The sequence below is a fragment of the Lonchura striata genome, chromosome 9, assembly GCF_046129695.1.
Source record: "Lonchura striata isolate bLonStr1 chromosome 9, bLonStr1.mat, whole genome shotgun sequence".
Classification (NCBI taxonomy): Eukaryota; Metazoa; Chordata; class Aves; order Passeriformes; family Estrildidae; genus Lonchura; species Lonchura striata.
The window spans coordinates 25,764,056-25,785,192 of record NC_134611.1 but is presented as its reverse complement, the minus strand read 5'-3'; the positions used below and the strand labels follow the sequence as shown (position 1 = coordinate 25,785,192).

The 21,137-nt window shown below is 36.0% G+C and overlaps 1 protein-coding gene across 3 annotated transcripts in view; it reads left to right on the top strand.

Moving 5' to 3' along the window:
* The window catches only part of PTPRC (protein tyrosine phosphatase receptor type C), a 57,851-nt gene extending 38,165 nt beyond the window's left edge, over positions 1-19,686 (top strand). For all 3 annotated transcript variants that reach the window (XM_021547393.3, XM_077785490.1, XM_031505517.2), the window contains 23 exons: positions 321-446; positions 1,083-1,217; positions 2,352-2,510; positions 4,349-4,545; positions 6,049-6,109; positions 6,792-6,900; positions 7,758-7,789; positions 8,947-9,062; positions 9,586-9,676; positions 9,771-9,847; positions 10,080-10,116; positions 10,543-10,640; positions 11,511-11,636; positions 13,032-13,189; positions 13,567-13,702; positions 14,248-14,397; positions 14,845-14,935; positions 15,267-15,400; positions 16,248-16,382; positions 16,700-16,822; positions 17,252-17,430; positions 18,102-18,237; positions 19,005-19,686. In XM_021547393.3, the coding sequence (XP_021403068.2) occupies positions 321-446; positions 1,083-1,217; positions 2,352-2,510; positions 4,349-4,545; positions 6,049-6,109; positions 6,792-6,900; positions 7,758-7,789; positions 8,947-9,062; positions 9,586-9,676; positions 9,771-9,847; positions 10,080-10,116; positions 10,543-10,640; positions 11,511-11,636; positions 13,032-13,189; positions 13,567-13,702; positions 14,248-14,397; positions 14,845-14,935; positions 15,267-15,400; positions 16,248-16,382; positions 16,700-16,822; positions 17,252-17,430; positions 18,102-18,237; positions 19,005-19,277 (2,879 nt within the window). In that variant the 3' untranslated portion in view covers positions 19,278-19,686. The remainder of the gene's footprint in view (positions 1-320; positions 447-1,082; positions 1,218-2,351; positions 2,511-4,348; positions 4,546-6,048; positions 6,110-6,791; positions 6,901-7,757; positions 7,790-8,946; positions 9,063-9,585; positions 9,677-9,770; positions 9,848-10,079; positions 10,117-10,542; positions 10,641-11,510; positions 11,637-13,031; positions 13,190-13,566; positions 13,703-14,247; positions 14,398-14,844; positions 14,936-15,266; positions 15,401-16,247; positions 16,383-16,699; positions 16,823-17,251; positions 17,431-18,101; positions 18,238-19,004) is intronic.
* The last annotated feature ends 1,451 nt before the right edge of the window (positions 19,687-21,137 follow it).

Here is a 21,137-nt window from a genome sequence, read left to right as displayed (position 1 = left end):
GCTGAAGAGCTAGGAAGCCAATCCAGTGTTCTGCCAAACTCCCCATGACATGTTCTGATTTCTGTAGGAAAGCTGTTTCCTTAGAAAGTCAAATTATGACCCTTACTGATGAAAAGTAAAGGTCTATGCAAACTAAGTTAGTATGTAAGAACCTAAAATCTAGTCATTGGATCAGGTTGTAGATTTTTCTGTTTGGAATATCATGATAGCTTATTACAAATTATATCAAATAAATATGGTAGAGAAAATCTCAGTTAAAATGGTGCCACATGCTTTTGGAGTAGTGAAAAATATTGATAAAGCTCTTCTTCTGTGTACAGATAATGGAATTTGTGGAGTGCTGGAAGATTTATCACCAAACCGTCAGTACGACTGCACTGGATCCATACATTTTAATGAAATCAATGTTGGCAGCCAAAACCTCATCATACATACAGACTATGGTGGTAAGTGTAATGCTTACTTTTGGTTTACATTCCAAATATTTCTGGGAACTCCTACTATGAACTCCATTGTCTAGGTTTCCTGGGGTTAAAGATGCACTTTGAGCAGCATTCTCTGCCACACTCTGCTTCTCCTTCAGCTCCTCCTTTCTGGTCTATTGCCCTAGTAGTTGTTCTTTCATTGCAGCCATCCTCTCAGTCCTCCAGTCTGACCCATTCTTTCCTTCCATCAGAGACCGTAATTATTTTTTGTTGTTGTTCTGGAGACTGAAAACATGGTCAAATATATGGAATTTTGAATGAAGACACACACACAAAAAAAGCACAGACCTAGTCTGAAACAAGTCTTAAATTCTTGATTTGAATACACTGGACAATTTTAGTAAAATGTGACGTTGCTGTATTCACCTTGTCCTGAATTAATGAAATGTATGAAATTACTGTAATATGATGCTTTTACATATACTCAGTTTATAATTATGTATACCTTTTTGAAATAGAGTACAAAAAATATTACATGTTGTTGGTATCTTGCTTTACTATCAGATGAAATTTAATCTAATTAATCAAAATAGGTCAAAAGAGGAATACTTTTATTTTCATTTATTGCTAGTTATTGTTATTTTTCCTTTACAACAGTTCCAGGAGAACCAGAAAACCTTCAAATAATAAATAAAACTACCACAGGTGTAACAATTAGTTGGACAGAACCTAGGGACACTTCTAACGGTCCCATACATGGCTACTTTGTGAAATTCTTTGTGGGAGGCATATGTAAGTATATTCACTGTTAAATAATTCATTGCATGTACATAATTACAGAACACCAGCTATAATGCACTGTCAAGTCGTATTGGAATCTCTTAACACTGCAATTTATTTTTCAGACAAATGTTAAAATTTCCTTCCTTTAAGGTTGTTCCAGTTGAACTTTCAGTTGAGAGTATTTGGTTTACCATGTCAGGACTTGACCTTGTCACCCTTCAGTTGGCACAAATGCATGGCAGTTAGGTATTAGCATGTTTAGATGGGTATAGCCAGGGGATTGTCTTCTGCTAAATGGCCACTCCTTCCAGATATGCTGGTCTAGGCCATTTTACATTTCAATGAATAAATTTGTATCTATTGTACTGGGATCATGTTCTCCAGGTGCAAGCTTTTCTTCAAAACAAGAATTGGAAAATAAGGTTTTTAATATGAAGAGCCTGATAATAATAAATATGTATCAGGTTTAACTAGTTCTGGCTTGATCCTTTCAGCCTTTCTGTTCACATACTGCAGGTTATGTAAACCTGGGCTGCCACAGGAACCGAAGGCTGTCGTGCTTCTGTGCTTCTTGATGCAAATCATATCTCCCATTCTCCATGCCCCACATTTGACCAAAACCCAAAAGGATGGCAGCCCCACCAGCCAGTTTCTGTGGTTGGTTTGGCTTGGCCAGTGTAGGAGGTGGAGGCAGTAACGTGTGGCTGCAGAGAGGCAAGCAGGCAGCAGGCACATGGGAAGGCCGTGGCTCCCTGGCTCCCCGAGGCACTGAAGCCCAGGGCAGCCTGGGCAGTAGCTCTACTCATGTTGCTCCTCATGCAATTCCATTCTCCTGCTGTTTGCCACTCCTGGAAGCAGGAATACCCCCACATCTCAGGCATCACACCAGGATAGACTTGCTCAGTGTGCAGTGACACCTTTATACTTACCCCTTCCCAGGCTGAAGGTACTCTTTATATGTAAATACTCTATGTATTTATGTATTTCCTCTTCTTCCTGAGCCTTCACTTAGCATTAGTAAGCAAAGCAACCAGATTAAGGTAATTAAAATAGAATTACACATGACAAGTAGCTCTGATAAAGTGTAAGAGTTCCTGTGCTCCTAACATAGATTTAATTAATTTTATTAATTTCATTTTTCAGGGTTTAATGAGACAAAAATCAACACAACTCACTGTACTTTCGACGGGTTTGAAACTTATACCAATGCTTCTGTATCTGTGATTCCATATACAATCAACAAAGAAAATCATATACTTGAAGGTAGAAATAAAAGCTGTGCATTTGTAACAAATGCAGGAGGTAAATCTCTTTGCTAACTATTATGACCTAGGCTGACACTAACACAAAGAATTTGTACTTTCCTAGAGTAGTATGTTATATTTTATACATAGTATTACTGTTAACCAAGAAACTGATTAAAATGAAAATAATTGTACTGACATTCATATAACTAGTGCCCCTTTTAATATTACTTAATGTTGATCTACTTTTTAATTATGCACTTCATTTTAATATTTTTCCTATATATTTATATATATATAATTTTTAAAAGAAGATTTCATTAATTTGAAATTCTCGTGAAATCTTTAGGAAGCATCATATCCTAATATAAAGAAAACATTTTGAATTAAGCATGTTGGGGCTATCCTTTCAAATATATGGTTTGAAGTATACAGGAATCAGAATTGTCACCTGAAGCTCCACAAAAAAATAAAAGAGCTGATAAGTTGATTTACTGATAAATATAAACAAGTTGATCTGAGAATTAGCTGTAATGCAAATTTAAATATGGCTTTAATTTTTAGGCAGCCCTAATATGAGCATAATCATGGTTCTTTTCTCTATAAAAATACAGTTTGAGCATATTTTGAAGCCCCCACTTTCTGCATTGCACTTATTTTAATAACTCAGGGGAAGATTAAAGTCTTCAATATAAGTTTATGGATGTGCAAACAACCTCATTCCCCTTATTTTTTGCAAAAAGAATGAGTTACATCATTAATTAATGGTATTAAATAGACCTTCTCCAGCTGTCACAACAGTTAATAACAAGATAAGCAGGAAGTGGAAGAGTTTTATGGCTTCTTGAATTGAAGAATATATCAGTAGAACACAAGTCCTTGGAAGCAGGAAAATCCCTACATTTTATAAAAGATGTTTTCATCTTCAACAAACACATTGCCTCCAGAAATGTTCACTTTCTCCTCATCACAGCTCTTTCAGCAGCAAGTGGAATAGGAATCTAACAGATCTGCCCTGTGGATAAAAATTATCAGCTATGATGTAACCTCACATTCAGCCAAGTCAAATATCCTGCGATTCCTCACCTGGGCTATTTGATCTGTTTATAGAGCCTTACAGGTCTTAGCTCTTCATATGAAGAAAATATCAGCTGCAGTTTTTTGGGTTTTATTTTTTCTCAATATGATGTTTTGCAAGTTGACATAATTTTGTAGAAAATTTCCATGGTGGTGTTCTACTGAAATGTGGCTGCTGAGATATGGCTATTGAAATGAGGCTGCCTTACAAAGGCGGCCTCATTTTACTTTCTGAAAGGTTTTATCAGCTCATAGTGAAAGGTCCCCTGGCTGTGCCCCTCATTCTGAAACCTGCAACATTTGCTGCAACAGAAGAAACTAGAGTTTGAAACCACAGATTAGATTTAACAGATTCTGTATCATTAAAAAGTTTTTGTGGCTTTAGGCCAGACTTAAGTATAAGGACACTGTTCCAAATATTAGAATATACTAGTGACTTCTGGGAGAAAATTTAATTTAAAATACTTTTGAAATGAATATTCACATGGAGAAATCTTTTATTCGCCTGTCTTGTCTGTTGCCCCATGTTCCTCAAATGAGAAAGTGATGTGAGATGTACGAGAGATTTGCCATCATACTACTTTTGCAGTCTGTCAGTAGAGAATTTTAGTTCCACATCTCATCTTTTTCAGCTTAGATAAGCTTATGATTAAGTCAAAATTGATTTTACTTATCTTGTTAAAGTGGGATTGAAATTTTTTAGGAAGAAAATATATGAAGTTATTGAGACAAGACAGGAAACAGACTGAGCACATACAGCTTGAAATGTTTGGATTGAAATGATGAAATAGAGCGAGTAACCCTTTTTCTTGTCTACAGTACCAGAAAAAGTGAATCATGTTAAAACAATATTGACAGCTGATAATGCTGTCCAGATTACATGCAAAAAACAAAGAGAGTTTGGACCACGTGCAGAATTTAAATTTATTTGGGAGAATGATGAAAAAATTGAAAACAAAAGCAAATGTGAATTTAAAAGAGAAAATCTCTTTTACCTGACAAACTATACATTTAAGGTAAGTTAGTTTATTTTATTAAAATATATAAAATATTGTTGCATTTTTCATTGTTTAAGCTTATTATGCTTGATTTTAGGGAAAGAAGGCAAATATGGTGTTAGAGAAGTCAATTTATAATCTGTAGGCTTTAGGTGTAAAAAAGTAATTATTATTTTGGAACTAAAATGCATATGTGCCTAACCTGTCAAGCAATCAATCCACATAGGTTCTAACAGCAAGAAAAATGCATCCTCTGTTTATACACTTCATTTTCCTGAAGGCTTCCTGCAATTTTCTCATCTGTCAGGCATTTCACCCTTTTGGGGTTGCCTGCAAAACCAATAGTCTTATGTGATTCCCTTAATATGGCCAGTAGGAATATTTCTTATATCCTGATAGCTCCTCTCAGTAAAGTTTAGGCAGGAAAGTAACCAGTAAGAGTGATGGAGTTCTACTACTTTTAGGAAGCAGTTTCACTTACTCCCCACATTCTTTTCCTTCTCTGATTTTACCTGCACAAATGTAGTTTCAGGGAACTTGAGTAATCTCATTTTCATTTCAATATTTTGTCAGAATTTTCTCAACAGATTCTGCTCAGAGAGCTTTATATTTGAAAAGTAAAGATGAGGTCCTCTAGGAGCAAAAGATCCTTGCATTTTCCCAGTAGCACAGGACCTTTGTGCCATTTAGGGTTTTTGTCCACCACTTTCAGTGAGCAGTTTTCCTTACATAAGGAATTTGCTTCTGCAGCTCTAAATCCTGGCTTCTGTTTTGCACATATTTTGCTTAATTCTTGCCCAAAAACTGGAGAAAGCCTTATGGGCTTAGCTGATAAGTAAAGGACTCTGGTCAAGTTATAGAAGATTCGCAAGGAAAAAAAAAAAAACAGTGTGAAATGTTTGACTGCAAGCTGTCTTTTAGATCTGACAGGAATTTCTATTAAGAAAATTTAAAAGATCAAATAAATATTAATTATATGACAAAACATAAACACAGTTGAACAAAGTTAGTGTTCTAATACAATTTAAATACCCAAAAGTTAATGATGCAAGAAAACACCCTATTTAATTAACTTCTATGAATTACCTACCCATACATAAATTTGTACTAAAACCATCAAATTCAGTGGACTATTTGTATCTTCACTGTTGCAGCAAATGGGTTTTTTATCTATTGCACAGTTATTTTTCAGATTGGAGAGGCTTAATAAAAGACAAAATTTATTTTGCTTTGAGATGCATCTGATTTTTATTTTGTAAAGTGTGTTTCCTATTTTCTCTAAATTATTTTTCCTGTCATCTCTATATTTTTGAATCCAGATCTTGCTTTAACTTGGGTAGAAACCTGAGCTGCACTATAAATGTCAATACAGAGATTGACAGCAGACACTGCTGTCAATGGTGTTGTCAGTAGATGGATGAAATTGGAAAATCCATTGAGCTTTGTTTTTTAAGAATTATAGGCAGAAATTTTTACTTGTCATATCTGAACATCCCTATTATTGTCACCCACTGCATGCAGATCTTCGTCTTTAATGGAGAATACAATGGGCCAGTGGTAGTGGGGAGTATAAAAACCAGATGTAAGTAAATATGTACAACATCTTTGCCTTTCGATTTTAGCATAATATAAATAATGTAAATTGTGAATTCAGTTAAATTGCTCCTAGTTAAAAATGCAAACTTCCTGTTTTATAGTTAACATTTGTTCTGTATTTGAAAAATATCCCCATTCAGTATTAATGTAGCAGATCATGTTGACAAGTCATTAATCATAACTCAGAATTATTACCCAGCTGTGATTTCTTCAGAAAATATTCAAATGCAACTAGAAATGAATTTCTCTAACTGCCATGATTCACTTTTGGATTATTTTCCTGTGTTCGGATCCTGCATTTCAGGAGCTGAACATCTGTGACTTGGCAGAGGTTCCCAATTCCCAGATTAGGAGCAACTGAGAACTGCACTGTACAGGTCACAGAGAGCAGGAGACAAGCACTGTAATGCTGAACTAGTGAGTTGCAGCATTTTGACAGGTGGACATGGAGAATTTAAGGGAAAGTTTTCTTAATGAAAACATAAAATTCCCTCCTCTACTCTACTATGTTTGGCATAACAAACTCAAACCTGTTTAGTTTTTTTTTCTCAAAAAAGACCCTAAACCAAAAATTGAGGAGCACTGGTTCTAGGGAGTATACAGGTTTCTTTTTATTTTTTTTAAAAGTAATTTAAAAATATTAAATGTCTTTTTTTTTCTGTTGGTAGATAATTCTAGAGCCTTGATTATATTCTTGGCATTCATGATCATTGTGACTGTAATTGCTTTACTACTGGTTCTGTACAAAATCTATGATCTTCACAAAAAAAAGCTTAGGTAAGCTTCATGTTTGTCTCCCTCTCTTACATAAATGGAAGGGGCATGGGGGTAGCTTTTGTTTTTTCCACAAGATTTCACAGTGGGTAGTGACAAAATGTTACAAATTTGATGTTTCATTAATGGGAATGACTGGGAAAAGATATCCTTTTACCTTTAAACCATTTTAAAAGAAAACGAATTTTATGGTGTTTGTCAAACAAAACAAATATAATGAAATAGATTTAAAATCTGTCTGCTCTACCCTTATTTGAGGCACAGAACAAAATTACTTGTCCCTAGTTTTGTGAAAAAAATTTCAGAAATATCTGGAAAACATTTCCTTCGTTATTTAAATCAGCAGTAATAAAAATAATCCACACTTTCTTGGAACTGTTTTAAATGCTTGTTCACCCTAAACAATATCTCAGGGAGGTGTTGCTTATTGCTGCGACCTCTCAATGGCTCAGCAGTTTTCTAGGACAGAGGATGGCAACAGAAGGATGGTCATTGCATTCCCTGATGCCTGTGGCTACTTAGCATTTAAACTTGCTGTATTTTAGGTATGTGTTAGTTTTCTGTCACTAGCAAGAGAAGAGAAGATGGTGTGAACAGTCACTTCAGTGAAGAAATTAAATACACATTTGTTGTAGGTGAGATAGGCAAAATCATGCAGGCACTAAAGGTTTTTGATGTGGCCACCTTGTTTCTCAGCCTCAGGGGAGGACAGGAGGACAAGAATCCCAACCATCTCTGCATATTCCTGGGTGTAGCACTCTTGTTTACAGACAGCACTCTTGTTTCACTGATTTTATTTAACTTATTATCATATATAGTTTACTAGTCAAAGCATTTACAGGTGCTTTTGCTTCTTACAGCAATTCTTCTGAAGGCGTGAACCTTGTTGCAGGTGAGTATCTTTATATATTTAACAATTTATATTTATTTCCATTTAGGAAATGGAAATAAAATTAGTCTCAGGTCTTGCTGCAACCTTTAGGTTATTTGCATTCCAGGTTGCATACACAGATTACAGATATCAACATGATAACACCTTATATGGAGGACAAAAATACTCCAGTAAATACATAGAAGAATATACTTGAGTGAACTGAAAGTTCATCAGTGTTTGAGAAGTTCTTATTTATTAGTCAATTAAAAACCCAATTACAGTTATCCCAGACAATGTTTGTGATATGTTTAACACTGAGAATAAATCCAGAATAAAATCCAGTTTAAAACATAATTTCCCTTTTCTGTGCACCTTTTTCCAAAACAAGAGACTGAATATTAGCCAGTTGTTTTTTACTGAAAAATTTTGAAGGCTTTCAAATCCCAAAGACTGAAAGATTTGTGCGCCTTTTTGCACAAGATTTCAATCCCTGTGGAGAAAGACAGGATCAGTCAATACCAGAAATCTTAAAGAAAAAAAAATTTAGAACACTAAATTCACAGAAACTAACTACATTAAATGGGAAGTAGGACTGTGTTGAAATTCAAATCCATTTGCTTAGTTACAACTTGTCAATGTAAATGAAAAATTAATATATATCTAGTAAGAGGTGCTAAAACTTGTTCAATTGTTATTTTTTCATTCAAGATGATATTGCAGATTATTGCAACTCAGAACATAAACTGGAGAAAATGTGGAAAGTTAGGCTATACATATTATATTTTAATCACTGACAATAACTGACCAGAACTGAAGCAGAAGGCAAGGCTGTGTAACTTTTGTGGTTGTTGAGACAGTTGCTGTGCCCTGAAAATGAGAGTCACCACTTTGTGCAAAAGTGTTGATGTGCTGTCCCTGCGTGTGGCCTCCTCCAGAGGTGTCTCCAGTCAGGCAGCAGAGCTGGAGAAGTTCTCTTATTCCCACAGCCTGTTTGCTCACAGCTTCACAGCTGGCTCAGGCAACACCAGTTTTGTAAAAATAAATACACCAAGTTAAAAAAAAAAAAGAGTTTAGTTATTTTGTTAATTTATCTGGCAGTTTTAGAATCACGTTTACTGAAGTGTGATGGGCATTTGCAGTATCAGTAACAATAAACATTTGATTTATTTACACAGTTAAAGATGATGACAAGCAACTTCTTAATATAGAGCCAATACCCTCAGAGCTATTGCTGGACACATACAAGAGGAAGATTGCAGATGAAGGAAGGCTCTTCTTGGAAGAATTTCAGGTTTGCCCTTCACTCAAAATATACCACAGGTTTTTATCCAGGTGGTTGGAAGAATCCCATCCAGGAACATGTTTGAAATACATGTACTAGTTAGAAATAAATAAATAATCTAGAAAATTGAGTGGATTCTCATCTAAGGTCAAGTAGTCCTCAGTTAATTTTGCTACCAATCTCTCCCCATTGTAAGATGAAAATACTTCATTTTTCCTGAAGGTGTTCTTCAGCAAAAGAATAAAGTATGCAGTCTAAATACCTCTCATCCTAAAGTACCTTTTAATACATATTTTTAAACTTTGTCTTACTGCATAGCCATGGGAATATAAATAATATGTAATTGAGGAGATATACATTAACTATATTAAGGAGAATAATTTTTTTAACTTTAGATATAAGAAATATATGAAGTAATGTCTTATGAAGTATAATGTTACCTTCCAGATTCAGTAAGTCCAAATTATTTCCATATTCACTTGACTATTTCAAACCTAGGCTTAACTAATAAAATAAATTTCATATTTTACAGAGTATTCCTAGAGTCTTCAGTAAATTTTCTATAAAGGAGGCCAAAAAAACCCATAATCAGAACAAAAACCGTTACATTGATATTCTTCCATGTGAGTATTTGTAATAATTCTGACATGTTTTATATGTTTGATTTGTCACTGCCTTGCGATAATATAATTATGTTGGTTTAAATGATTTAAACAGATGACCATAACCGTGTTGAGCTCTCAGAGATGCCAGGAGATCCAGGATCAGACTATATCAATGCAAGTTATATTGATGTGAGTGGCTTTTACTTAAAAAAAGTCCTAGACTCTATGGAAAAAATCCTGTAATCTGTGAATTTAAAGCATCAGCACGCACCTTGGAGGATTTCCATTGGAGTTGCTTTCACCTTTGTAATGTATTTGGTATTATTGAATTGTTGCATATAAAATTTATTTTTAAAGCTGCAAATCTTTTAGATTGTTCATACTTTCTTTCTAAAAGTTAATAACAATGTACTTTTCACAGGGCTTCAAAGAACCAAGAAAATACATTGCTGCACAAGGTAATTTATAATCTTAAAAGAATATGTTTTCTTTATTTTCACCCATTTTTTTTAGAGTAGTAAAATCCTATTAGTGAGCTTAAAGGAAAAATGAAAATCTGACATTTTGACATTTAATATGACAAAGTTGTCAATGAGTTTTTGCTTAGGGAATTTAGTGACAATTAATAAATCGTACTTCAAAGGCAGATTTCTCATGTTGTATAATTTTGCACCAAAATTTTTCAGATTTCATATCTATGCACTAAAGACACAGATGAGAGTTTTTAAATGTTGTAGCCTAATGGCAGCAGCCATAATCAAATCAAGTGTATGGCTATTACTTGCATGATCTCTAGTTAGCTCTTCAGGTTGCCTGGCTAAGAATGCAGATGTTTTTCCATGTGGCTGCACTCTGAAAAAGTCCCTTAAATTATCTCCTTCTAGGCCCCAAGGATGAAACCACAGATGATTTCTGGAGAATGATCTGGGAGCAGAAGGCAACCATTATTGTCATGGTGACTCGCTGTGAGGAAGGAAAGAGGGTGAGAAGAGGGTCCTTCCTTCCTTCTATCTTTCCATCTTTCTTTTTTCTGAAAACTGAGTGGATTGCTGTGCTGTGCTGAATTACATACTCTTCTTAAGTACTTTTATTTCATTCTTTGCTGTTCCCTCATTGTGGCAGAACCTGTGTTAAAAAGCATGCCAAAACAGTGTTGCCTTAGGAATTACCAGTCGTTCCAGAAAATACCACTTTAGTCACATAGTCACAGCAATACATATCAGAGGGTGAGCTTCCAAATTACAGCTAATTAATTCAGAATAGGTAGAGCTGTAGTTCCTCATATATCTGTCAGAAAAGGTATGGTTTCTATTTTTCCCCTGTCTATTATGATAACCTGGCAGTGTCCTCAGTAGATCCTAGAAAGAATATTTTATGTCTGTTGCTTTTTTTTAAAGTGGAAGGTTGTCTGCTTCTGGTTCCTTATTCCAAGTGCAGCAGGAAGAAGGGGAGCTGCTGTTTTAGCTGCAGTTAAAGATGCTGACAGCCTGCAGATTTACAGCACACCCAAGCTGATGTTATAGGCAGGCAGGAGCAGCAGCCGTCATTGAAGACTGAAAAACAAGGCATGGAAGTAGCTGCAAACATTTCTCCAGCCATCAGGCAACAGTAGCAGTCACTCTTCATTGTTTCAACTAGTATACAGGATTTTTTTTGTTCTCCACTGTGCATGTGAATTTAAATTCCCTGGCCATAAATTTCAGGTCAGAGACCTGAGTTGTTGGATATTTGGAATTGAAAAGTTGGAAAAGCTATATTGAGTTGCCATCTACTTTAAATTAGGCTTTTTTCTAGCTCTCAGTTCTCTGCCACTTCACTTCTGGGCTGCTTACTTAACTTCATCTCGTCACAGAACAAATGTGCCCAGTACTGGCCATCAATGGAGAATGGGACTGCAACGTATGGGGACATCATTGTAAAGATCTATGAAAGCAAAACGTGTCCAGACTATGTCATTCAGAAACTGCACATCACAAATGTAAGTTGATTCAAAAGTGTGAGACTGACTGGAACTGGAGTGTTTATTTGGAGTCTGTATTTTAAGAAAGAAGAGTCAGCTCTCAGTGGAAGATGCTCTGCTGTCTTGCCTGAGCATCATATAGCTTAATGGAAAACTTGGATGTAGGTGTAATTTTTTGCAAGAAATATGAATTAGATATATATTTCCCTACTTGAAAAGGCATTTTTCCTTAATCCTCTGGAACCTATATTTAAGATTATACTATTAATATGCTGCTAAGTGGTAAAACATTAATGCATACACTGTGATGTCTTTATATATTTAGTTTGTTCTCTAACACAAAAAATTTGCTGCTTTGTGTGTATCTCAGCAACTAAAATCAGTGTACTCACTGGTAAGCATTATCTTCCCTTCTGCGAATTGTACAGTAGGACAGTCACAAATTCTGGTAATCTCAAGTGTGTTTATAAATATAAGTGTTTTAAAATCATCATTTAGAAATGTGTAAAGTCATTAAGGCTGGTTACTTGTTCTCTTTCACACATCTGAAATTACATGAGTTGCTCTATGTGTAATTGAGAACAAAATTTGCTATCAAAGGCTAGATGCTCAACTCAGGCCCTTTGCAAAAATATTTCAATGATAATAAATGGAGCCTAAATCATAGCTAAAAGCATTCAGACTCAAAGAGTAAATCTGCTGGCAGATCTTCAGCAAAGCAACAGAATCTGCCTATCTTGATTTGTGATTACAGTTGGAAATTCCTATTCTGCTGTCTAATATTGCATTAAAATTTACTCAGGATGTGATCTGATTAAAAGAAAGCGGTGGTCAGTGAGCAGATCAGGATGTTAAAAATCACCTATTTATAAAGACATTGCTCTGTCCCTTAAGGAATCTGACATTAGAAATGAGTGATTGCAGCAGGTTGAGGTCTGATATTTTTAGAAATATCTGCTCTTTGTTCAGCTGACATCATATCAATAAAGATAAAATGGATATTGGTTGGGGAATTGAAGAGTGGTCTGTGGCAAGAAAGTGGAGACTTCTGCGGTTCTGGTAGAATAGTGATGTATAATTACTGAAACCATGGCAAACAATGTATGAATAGCTTTGGCACAACTGGATAACTCAACTATGAGTAAGAACTTTGAGGTTAATTAGTGGAAAAATGCCTGTACAGCCATATAAATCTTGGCCAGTAAAAGAATGTCATTGAGGGGTTTTTCTCATTTGGTTTTATCAAAATTTATGTCCTCTCTTTTAGTCTAACAGCAACATACCAAAGTCCACTCAAGACTCAGGTGCTTCGGGCTTTAATCTAGTCACTTAGACTTATATATACATCTGTATACACATACTAATTTATATATAGATTGATATATATTAAAAACCACACTTCACTTTTTCTAGGGAAGAGAAAGGACAGCTGGAAGAGATGTCACTCATATCCAATTCACAAGCTGGCCAGACCATGGAGTCCCTGAGGATCCACATCTCCTTCTCAAACTCCGACGCAGAGTTAATGCCCTCAGCAACTTTTTTAGTGGTCCGATCGTGGTTCATTGCAGGTAAATATATATTATTCTTTAAAAAATTTGGTAATATTAAATGACTGAAATGAAGCTATTCAGAATAGGGATCTGGCAAAAGTCTTTGTCTGATCCCAGATATTGTGACTTAAACACTTTAAAATGAGGCAGAAAAAGATACACAAGTCCTGTTTTCTGAAGGATAAGAAGGAAATTCAGGTTGATAAGACCTGAGGATAACACAGACTTTTGAAAAACAGCCAGATCAATGTTGGGCTTCTCTGGCTGTAAACACCTTATTTGTCCATGTTGGCCTTGCTTTCACTAAAAGATACTAAAAATGCAAACTCATAATTGTTTGTGTTGGCAATTGATGCCATTGCCTGTCGATAACCAAGTCCCTTTGTGCACGGCAGTGCCGGCGTTGGGCGCACTGGGACGTACATAGGAATCGATGCCATGTTGGAGGGGCTGGACACAGAAGGCAGAGTGGATGTTTATGGCTACATCGTGAAACTGCGTCGGCAGCGATGCCTCATGGTCCAAGTAGAGGTATCTCCCTGAAACTGCTGTCACAACTCTCCTGTTCTAGGGCTTCAGCAGTATTTCTCACAAGTGCATTGCTCAATTCAGTTGAAGCTGTTCATAGAAAATACAGCTCTAAAAAGTATTAAGAGGGAAAAGAACTTCCCACATAATTTTTCAATTTTAGAAACTTCAACTTTTTAAGTTCAGACTTTAGAAGAGGAAGCCAAGGAGAACAGCTTTTTGGCATAAATCCATAAATGCAAAACTGAACTTGCAGAGTCAAACTGGATTTTTAAAATTCTAAAATACATCTGCCCAAGTGCAATTTTCATATGAGTTGAATACAACAGAAGTTGTGGACTGATGCATTGCATGTTTTTAACTTATTTCAGCATTTTAAAGTTTTAACACTTGAATTTGATTTTGATGTTAATGCTTAATATTAATAACACTAATGATATTATCACGGGAGTAATCATTTTTAATGATTTAAAAAAATTATTTTTTAAGGTTTTTTTTTTTACTCTTTAATAACTTCTTGTTTAAACTGTTCAAATGGGCAACACCAGTCACAGTACATCCTTATTCATCAAGCACTGGTGGAATACAATCAGTATGGAGAAACAGAGATCAGTCTCTCAGAAATGCATTCCTCCCTTAACAATCTGAAAAGAAAAGACCACCCGAGTGAGCCTTCTCTGCTGGAGGCAGAGTTCCAGGTAAATAAGCTTTGCATTCCAGTTGCCCTTCCTTCCCACTTGTGTTAAAAATTGCCTTGCACAATAGTCATGAGCTAGAGAGATACCACAGGTATCTCTATCACAGATCATTTAGGTGCTATTTTATTTCCCTGGCGCAGAAAGTTTCTTTACCTCACGAAAAAAAGCTTTATGCTAATGAAGTTATATTTCTGCTTTGGTGTTAATATTTTTAAGAAAGATAGAGCTCACAGAATGATTGCTTGTGTCTGTGTTCATGATTTCCTGTGCCATTGTACATGGTGTAGCAGGCATTTTTAAATGGTAGCTCAGATGTTACACAGTTTAAAGAACAAAAGTAAGGAGAGAAGCTCTGCAAGATGAATTCTGAGTTTGAGAGACCTGAGGAGACAATGATCTCAAGAACCATTTTAATCAAACATAATATCAAATATCCTTTTTCTTCAGCGATTGCCTTCCTATAAGGGGTGGCGGACACAGAACACTGGGAATCGGGATGAAAATAAAAGCAAAAATAGGAATGCCAACATAATTCCATGTAAGTATTTTCCATTGCCTTATTTTATCTCACCTTGCCTTATTTTCTGTTTTCTTCTATTAGAAAAATTTTGAAAAAATGAGCAAATCACCTTATAGAGTAGTATTTGATTAGTTTTTCCAAATACTGTAAAATTCTAAACTCCTTATAGTGATTTAAAAAGAAGAGATGAGTTTTTACCAATGTGAATTATTGGGAGTATTTATTTCAAACAAGGTGGCCTTGGTTCTGCAGTCTATTGTGAAAGGACTGGCCTTTTCTATTCCCTTGCCTCCACAAATGCCATACCCAGGCGCCGTGTGCTGTGACAGTGACACTTTGTCTTACACAGATGACTTTAACCGAGTGCCCATCAGGCACGAAGAGGATTGCAGTAAGGAGGGTGAGCATGATTCAGATGAGTCCTCGGATGAAGATAGCGACTGTGAGGAATCCAGCAAATACATCAATGCTTCCTTCATAACTGTATGTATTTAGAGGATCCACTGTAGACATTTCACAAACTTTCAGCTAAAGCTCTTATTCTCTTGTTCGCATCCCAATAGAAAATAATTGAGTTGAATAAAGGAGATGGAACTGATGGCTGATTGGCAAATCCATCTATGTTTAAAACCATTAGCCTTCAGCTGGCCTCATGATAACATATATTTCCATTGGTGGGCATCTATCTACAGGTGGAACCAGATTAATATTGTCCCTGTTAGTGAAATATGACTATAGTTATTCACATGGATCAAACCCTACCAGTGAAAATTTGAGCCAACAATTTTTTGATACCATTATATATCCGAAGAACAGTTATTGGTCATAAATGAAGTAACTGATTTTAATGGAATTACTAGCTAAGTTCTATTTATCTGAATCCTTTGAAATGCTGCACAGTTAGGATACCTATTCAGGGTAAATGTATCTTTATTTTTAGGAAGCTCAGTGTGAACTGACTGGTGCACCACATTTGCTTAGTACAAACACAATTTCTTAGTGGTAAAATTAAATGCCTGTGTAAAATTGGATGTTTTACCTCTTAAAAATATGCTTTTCAAAAAATGGCAGGGTGAGATCTCAGCCACTGCAGCATCAATATATCTTGTTGTCAGTCTGAAGTGATAGTCTTCTTAGGAGGACTGAGCTTAGTGTCATTTGTGTAGTAGAATTCCTGTAAGACCGATGCCTACTATGATAGGCATGTTTTCCCTATAAACAAACAGGTTCATTAATTTATTTCACAGGGGATTCCTTAAATGATAAGATCTATTGTTTGACAAAGACATTTCAAATGAATCGAAGAAAAAAAATAATATTTCTTTTATAGGGTTACTGGGGTCCAAAAGCCATGATTGCAACACAGGGACCACTGCAGGAAACTATCTCTGACTTCTGGCAAATGGTGTTCCAAAGAAAAGTCAAAGTTGTTGTTATGCTGACAGAGCTGAAGGAGGCAGATCAGGTGGGGGCATTGTCTGCACACAGACACACTGAATATCTTCTACATGCAAACAAAACACTGCACTGCACTCTCTCCTCCCCTTGCTCAAACCTTTTCCATAGGGTGAGGAATTTGCATTTCCAATATATTTTGCCCTATTATTTACCTACTTAATTTACTTTTGAATGAATTTTTAAGGGAAAAGTGTATGATGCTATATTTTAAAATACAATGGAACTCCTCCTACTTTAAAGTCAATACAGTCTAAGTGCATGTGGAAGGCAAAGCAAAAGGAGATTTGAGTGGTATTCACTGACTTGTATTTTTATCCATTTTAGGAACTCTGTGCACAGTACTGGGGAGAAGGAAAGCAAATGTATGATGGCATAGAAGTTCAAATGGCAGATATCAACTCTGGTCCTAGCTATACTATACGTGCATTTCATGTTACACATCTGAAGGTAAAAGTTTGTATGCAAATTCCAAAACATGGTTTTCGAAGAGTTTTTAAATGTAAAAACAAATTTATAAACTTAGCCTCAAGAAAGAAGAAGAAACAGTTCCCACTGCAGTTACCTCCTGCTCTATGAAATGGAAATATTTTTCTCTTCTAGACCAACAGTCAGTCATGAGAAATGCTATAAAATATCTCAGGTTTTCTATTTAGGGAGTTGCTGAGATTGTGGTAGGGGAGTCTCAGGAGATCAGCTGTCTTTTGTACTTTCAACAAAGCTTGGATGTCTACCTACCTCATATTCATGAGGTAGAACTATGACCCTGCAGTTCCTCAGGAATATAATTCTTTCTTTGTTAATCAGCAGCAATAGAGTTACTGTGTGAATCTGTATTTTATCCTGAAAAATAACCACATCTCCACTGCTGTTTTCCAGACAAAAGAAACTCAGAAAGTGTATCAGTATCAGTACCATCAGTGGAGTGGCTGTGATGTTCCAGAAACCCCCAAAGATTTAGTCAGCATGATCCTCAACATTAAACAAAAACTTCCAGCCAGACCAGTTACTGAGGACAACAGGAAAACCCGCAGTGTCCCACTGCTTGTCCACTGCTGGTGGGTCTGAACTCAGCACACACATTCACCTAGCTCTAAGTTCTGGGTATACATAGCAACCGTAATTTTGGGATGCCCAACTTTTCTCACAAGCCTTTCTGTGTGTCTGGAAACTCAACTCTCCCAAGAAGATTCCTTGAATTGCTCAAGTTTGGCCTTTTGGTTTGTAGTGATGAAAAGAAAGCCCACTTCTCTTGGGCAAGTCTGAGCACAGAGCAGGTGCTATGAGCAGCTCCTCTTGGCTTGTGCGCCTATTTTGTGGGGAAATGCTAGGTTAGAGTGCACTTGCAGGATGCACTAGTGAATATCCAGTAGAGTTTTTAGGGTCATCTCTCACTCCAGGATACAAGTGCACTCTTCTAGGACCATTTCCAGGAATAGCCTTGCATACCATCTAAACCAGAAGATAATCCTGCTAACAACAGTTGACTCTGTAAGGCCGAAATTTTGAATTTCTTTCTTCCCTTTAAGTAGTACTTCAGGTTCAGGTAGTCTCTAGATAAACTATGTCCTGTGTGAATCCTACACGTATACTTAATTGTGACAATTTCAGTCCAGTAAAAAATGCTTTGGAAATATAATTCAGTATAAAGTTTTAAAAAGTACCTAACACTTAGTCAGAAGACTTCTGATTTTACTTTGTAAATTGTGTATTTTACATCATCTTCTAGTGATGGATCACAGCAGACTGGTGTATTTTGTGCTTTAATGACCCTTTTGGAAAGTGCAGAAATCGAAGAAGTAATAGATGTTTTCCAAGTAGTAAAATCACTTCGTCGCACCAGGCTGGGAATGGTCTCCTCCTTTGTAAGTAAATGTTATGAATAAACAGAAAAGGAAAAAAAAAAGAGATTACTTTTATCACTAATATCCCCATAACCTTGGGCATAATTTCTGTATAGGGAGCACTGATTGTAATCAGAACATTCACACTCACTACCATTTGGGCAGTGGCACTTGCTGATAGGAATGAAGGAGTCTGAGATATCAAGAGCTGCAATTCTGTACTGCCTTTGGCAAAGGGTGTGTCGTATCAAATTACAAATTGCATAAATTGCTGTTCTTGAGTTGGTTCATGAGGTACATGCAGTGTCCCTTCTGCAGCTAGGAGATGAAGTCCATTTGCAAGCTGGCAGCCACTGACTATTTTGTTTAGTCACTCCAGAGGAAGTGTGACACCACAGTGTAGTGTGTAGTGTGTAGTTACCACAAACCAGACCTGGGTGTCATTGATATGGCCAGGTTATTACATGACCTTCCAGACTCAGTACAATATATGTTGTTTCCAACTTAGGTACTCTAAAAACCATATTTTGGTACTTTATGAACCAAAAAGGCACTGAGTGACAACTTGGAATATCTAACACTGTTTCGGAGATGTTATGTACACATGAAGCCAGAATAAACCTTAGGAGCAATACTCTCTATGCCAAAAACTGTGAAAGTGCTTCATATGCAGTCTTGATTGTCCAACTACATGCTACATTTCTAAAATGTAAGAGAAAAAGGAAAGAATGGATTGTCTTGGACTCTGAGCCTTCCATTAACCCTAACTTCTTCTCTTTATTTTTAAGGAACAATACCAATTTCTGTATGACACCATTGCCAGTACCTACCCTGCACAGAATGGACAAATAAAGAAGAACAGCCATCAGGAAGATAAAGTTGAATTTTGCAGTGAAGTAGGAAAATCAGATCAGGAAACTGATTTGATCACAACTGATCTTCGCCCACCACAGCCAGAGGAAACTGAGGCAACTGAAATATGTGATGGTTCAAAGGCTGCAGATAGCACTAAAGAAACAGAAGGCTTTACAAATGGCCCCACAACTGCAGTTCTAACTTAGAGCTAGACTAAAAGAAAGTGCTTTTTCACATGCAGAAAAGCAAAATGGGAGGTACAAGATTTCTTCCTCTTCCCACTTTCTTTTTTTTAATTTTAGTTATTTTGGGTTTTGAAAGGTACAAATTTAAAGGAATACTTGAAACTTGTAGAGAGTGACAAAGAACTGTGGAATTTTGATTTTTGTGTAGATTTGCATTTAATACTTCTTCAGGAGCCTTCACTATTTTCATATTTTTACTTTTAAGAATATGTACAGGGTAATACTATTCTGAGGAATGCAGAGCAAAATTTTTTATTTCTGTAACAAGGAAAAAAGCAAGTCAAAACAAGATTAAGGTCTGTCCTCAAAACTACTAGCAAGTAAGTAGTGAACCTATAGGTAAGCACATATTTGAGTATTTCAGGACTAATGAGAGCATTAATAATACTCTTGGGACTTGTGGGAGTTTGCCAAAGTTTTAAGAGCTTATAATTTACATAATGTGGCAATTCCAAGGAATTCAGATTTACAAAGGATGTGTAAATCCTCTCATATCAATGCAGAATAGAAATTCTTGCATTTTTCTAACTGTCCTCAAGGTGTCCTTATTGCTCCACATATATTAAGCTGATACTCCAGTAGGAGTTTGGAGATCGGCATTTGACCATTGCAGAAGTTCTGGTGGAAAACACATCCTGTTTACTCTTAGAGCTAAAAATACTGTGTGCTTGCATATCTATTTCTTATGCTTACTTTTATTTAAAGGATGAATGCCTTCAACCTTTTTTCAGAATTGGAAAATACTTTGATAATTTTACTTGTAGATTTTAATTGGTATAGGATATTTTTTTCATAATGATGTTTTGTATGTTATAATTTTGATATTTTTACTATTTCTTGATGGATTTTGGCCTACTGTTTTCAGAACCAATAAAAAAGGTAATTAATAGTTGACAAGATGAAAATTATTTTGTTCTCTAGTACTATGCAAACTGATCATTTACTTCTAATGTATAAAATCTTGTGCTGTCCCATACATGGATAGAATTTACAAATGTCAGTAGGAAAACACATAATTTAGTTCTTATAAAACTGTGTGTACAGGTAAGTGTCATGACTCTCTCAGAACAGAGGAAAGAGGCTTCATTTTATTTTGCTTGAAGCCATCAAAGGAACAGTCATGCAACAGATTTAGTGTTCCAAGTTTATCACTGCTTATTCCTAATTTCTCATTACAAAACATAATTGAAATCACTTAGAGAGCTGTCTAAACAACATGTACAGTCACACTTGGTTAAAACCCTGATTGAATTGCACTGTTAGCCTAGATCAAATATATAATTCACAATTATCAGTGCAGACAAGTGCTTGCTGGCAGTCTTGCTTCAGAAAGTGGCAGCGAGCAGACACAGAGCAGGGGGATTCCCCTTGGCTGTCAGCTGAACTCCCTTTTCATCAAGGAGTTGTGTTATGTGATAAACCAACAAAGCTGAAGGGGTCATGTGTGGAGGGAAAGCTCTAGGGACTACATGGGAAGATAATCTAAAAGATTCTGTAGGCCCAAAATCTGTTGGCTAGTTTTAGAGGAAGTAAAAACAAAAGTGCAAATTTAGCATACCTTGAAGATCAAAAGTATAAAGACCCTTGGATGCAGATTAGTTCACTGGTGTTCATTGCATGTCAGAGAACAATTTATTTTCCTTTGTTTAAGATTTGCCAACTGTAAAGCCTCTCTTTCATATAGAAAAACTAAGAGGTGAGTACTACTGTCTAATGTAAGGCTGTGGAGACAGAGACTAGTCACACTTTTAAAACTAACTGAAAGTGTTTCCCAAATCAAAAATTACAGCAAACTTTTCTGCTTTTAAATCTGAGGGCAAT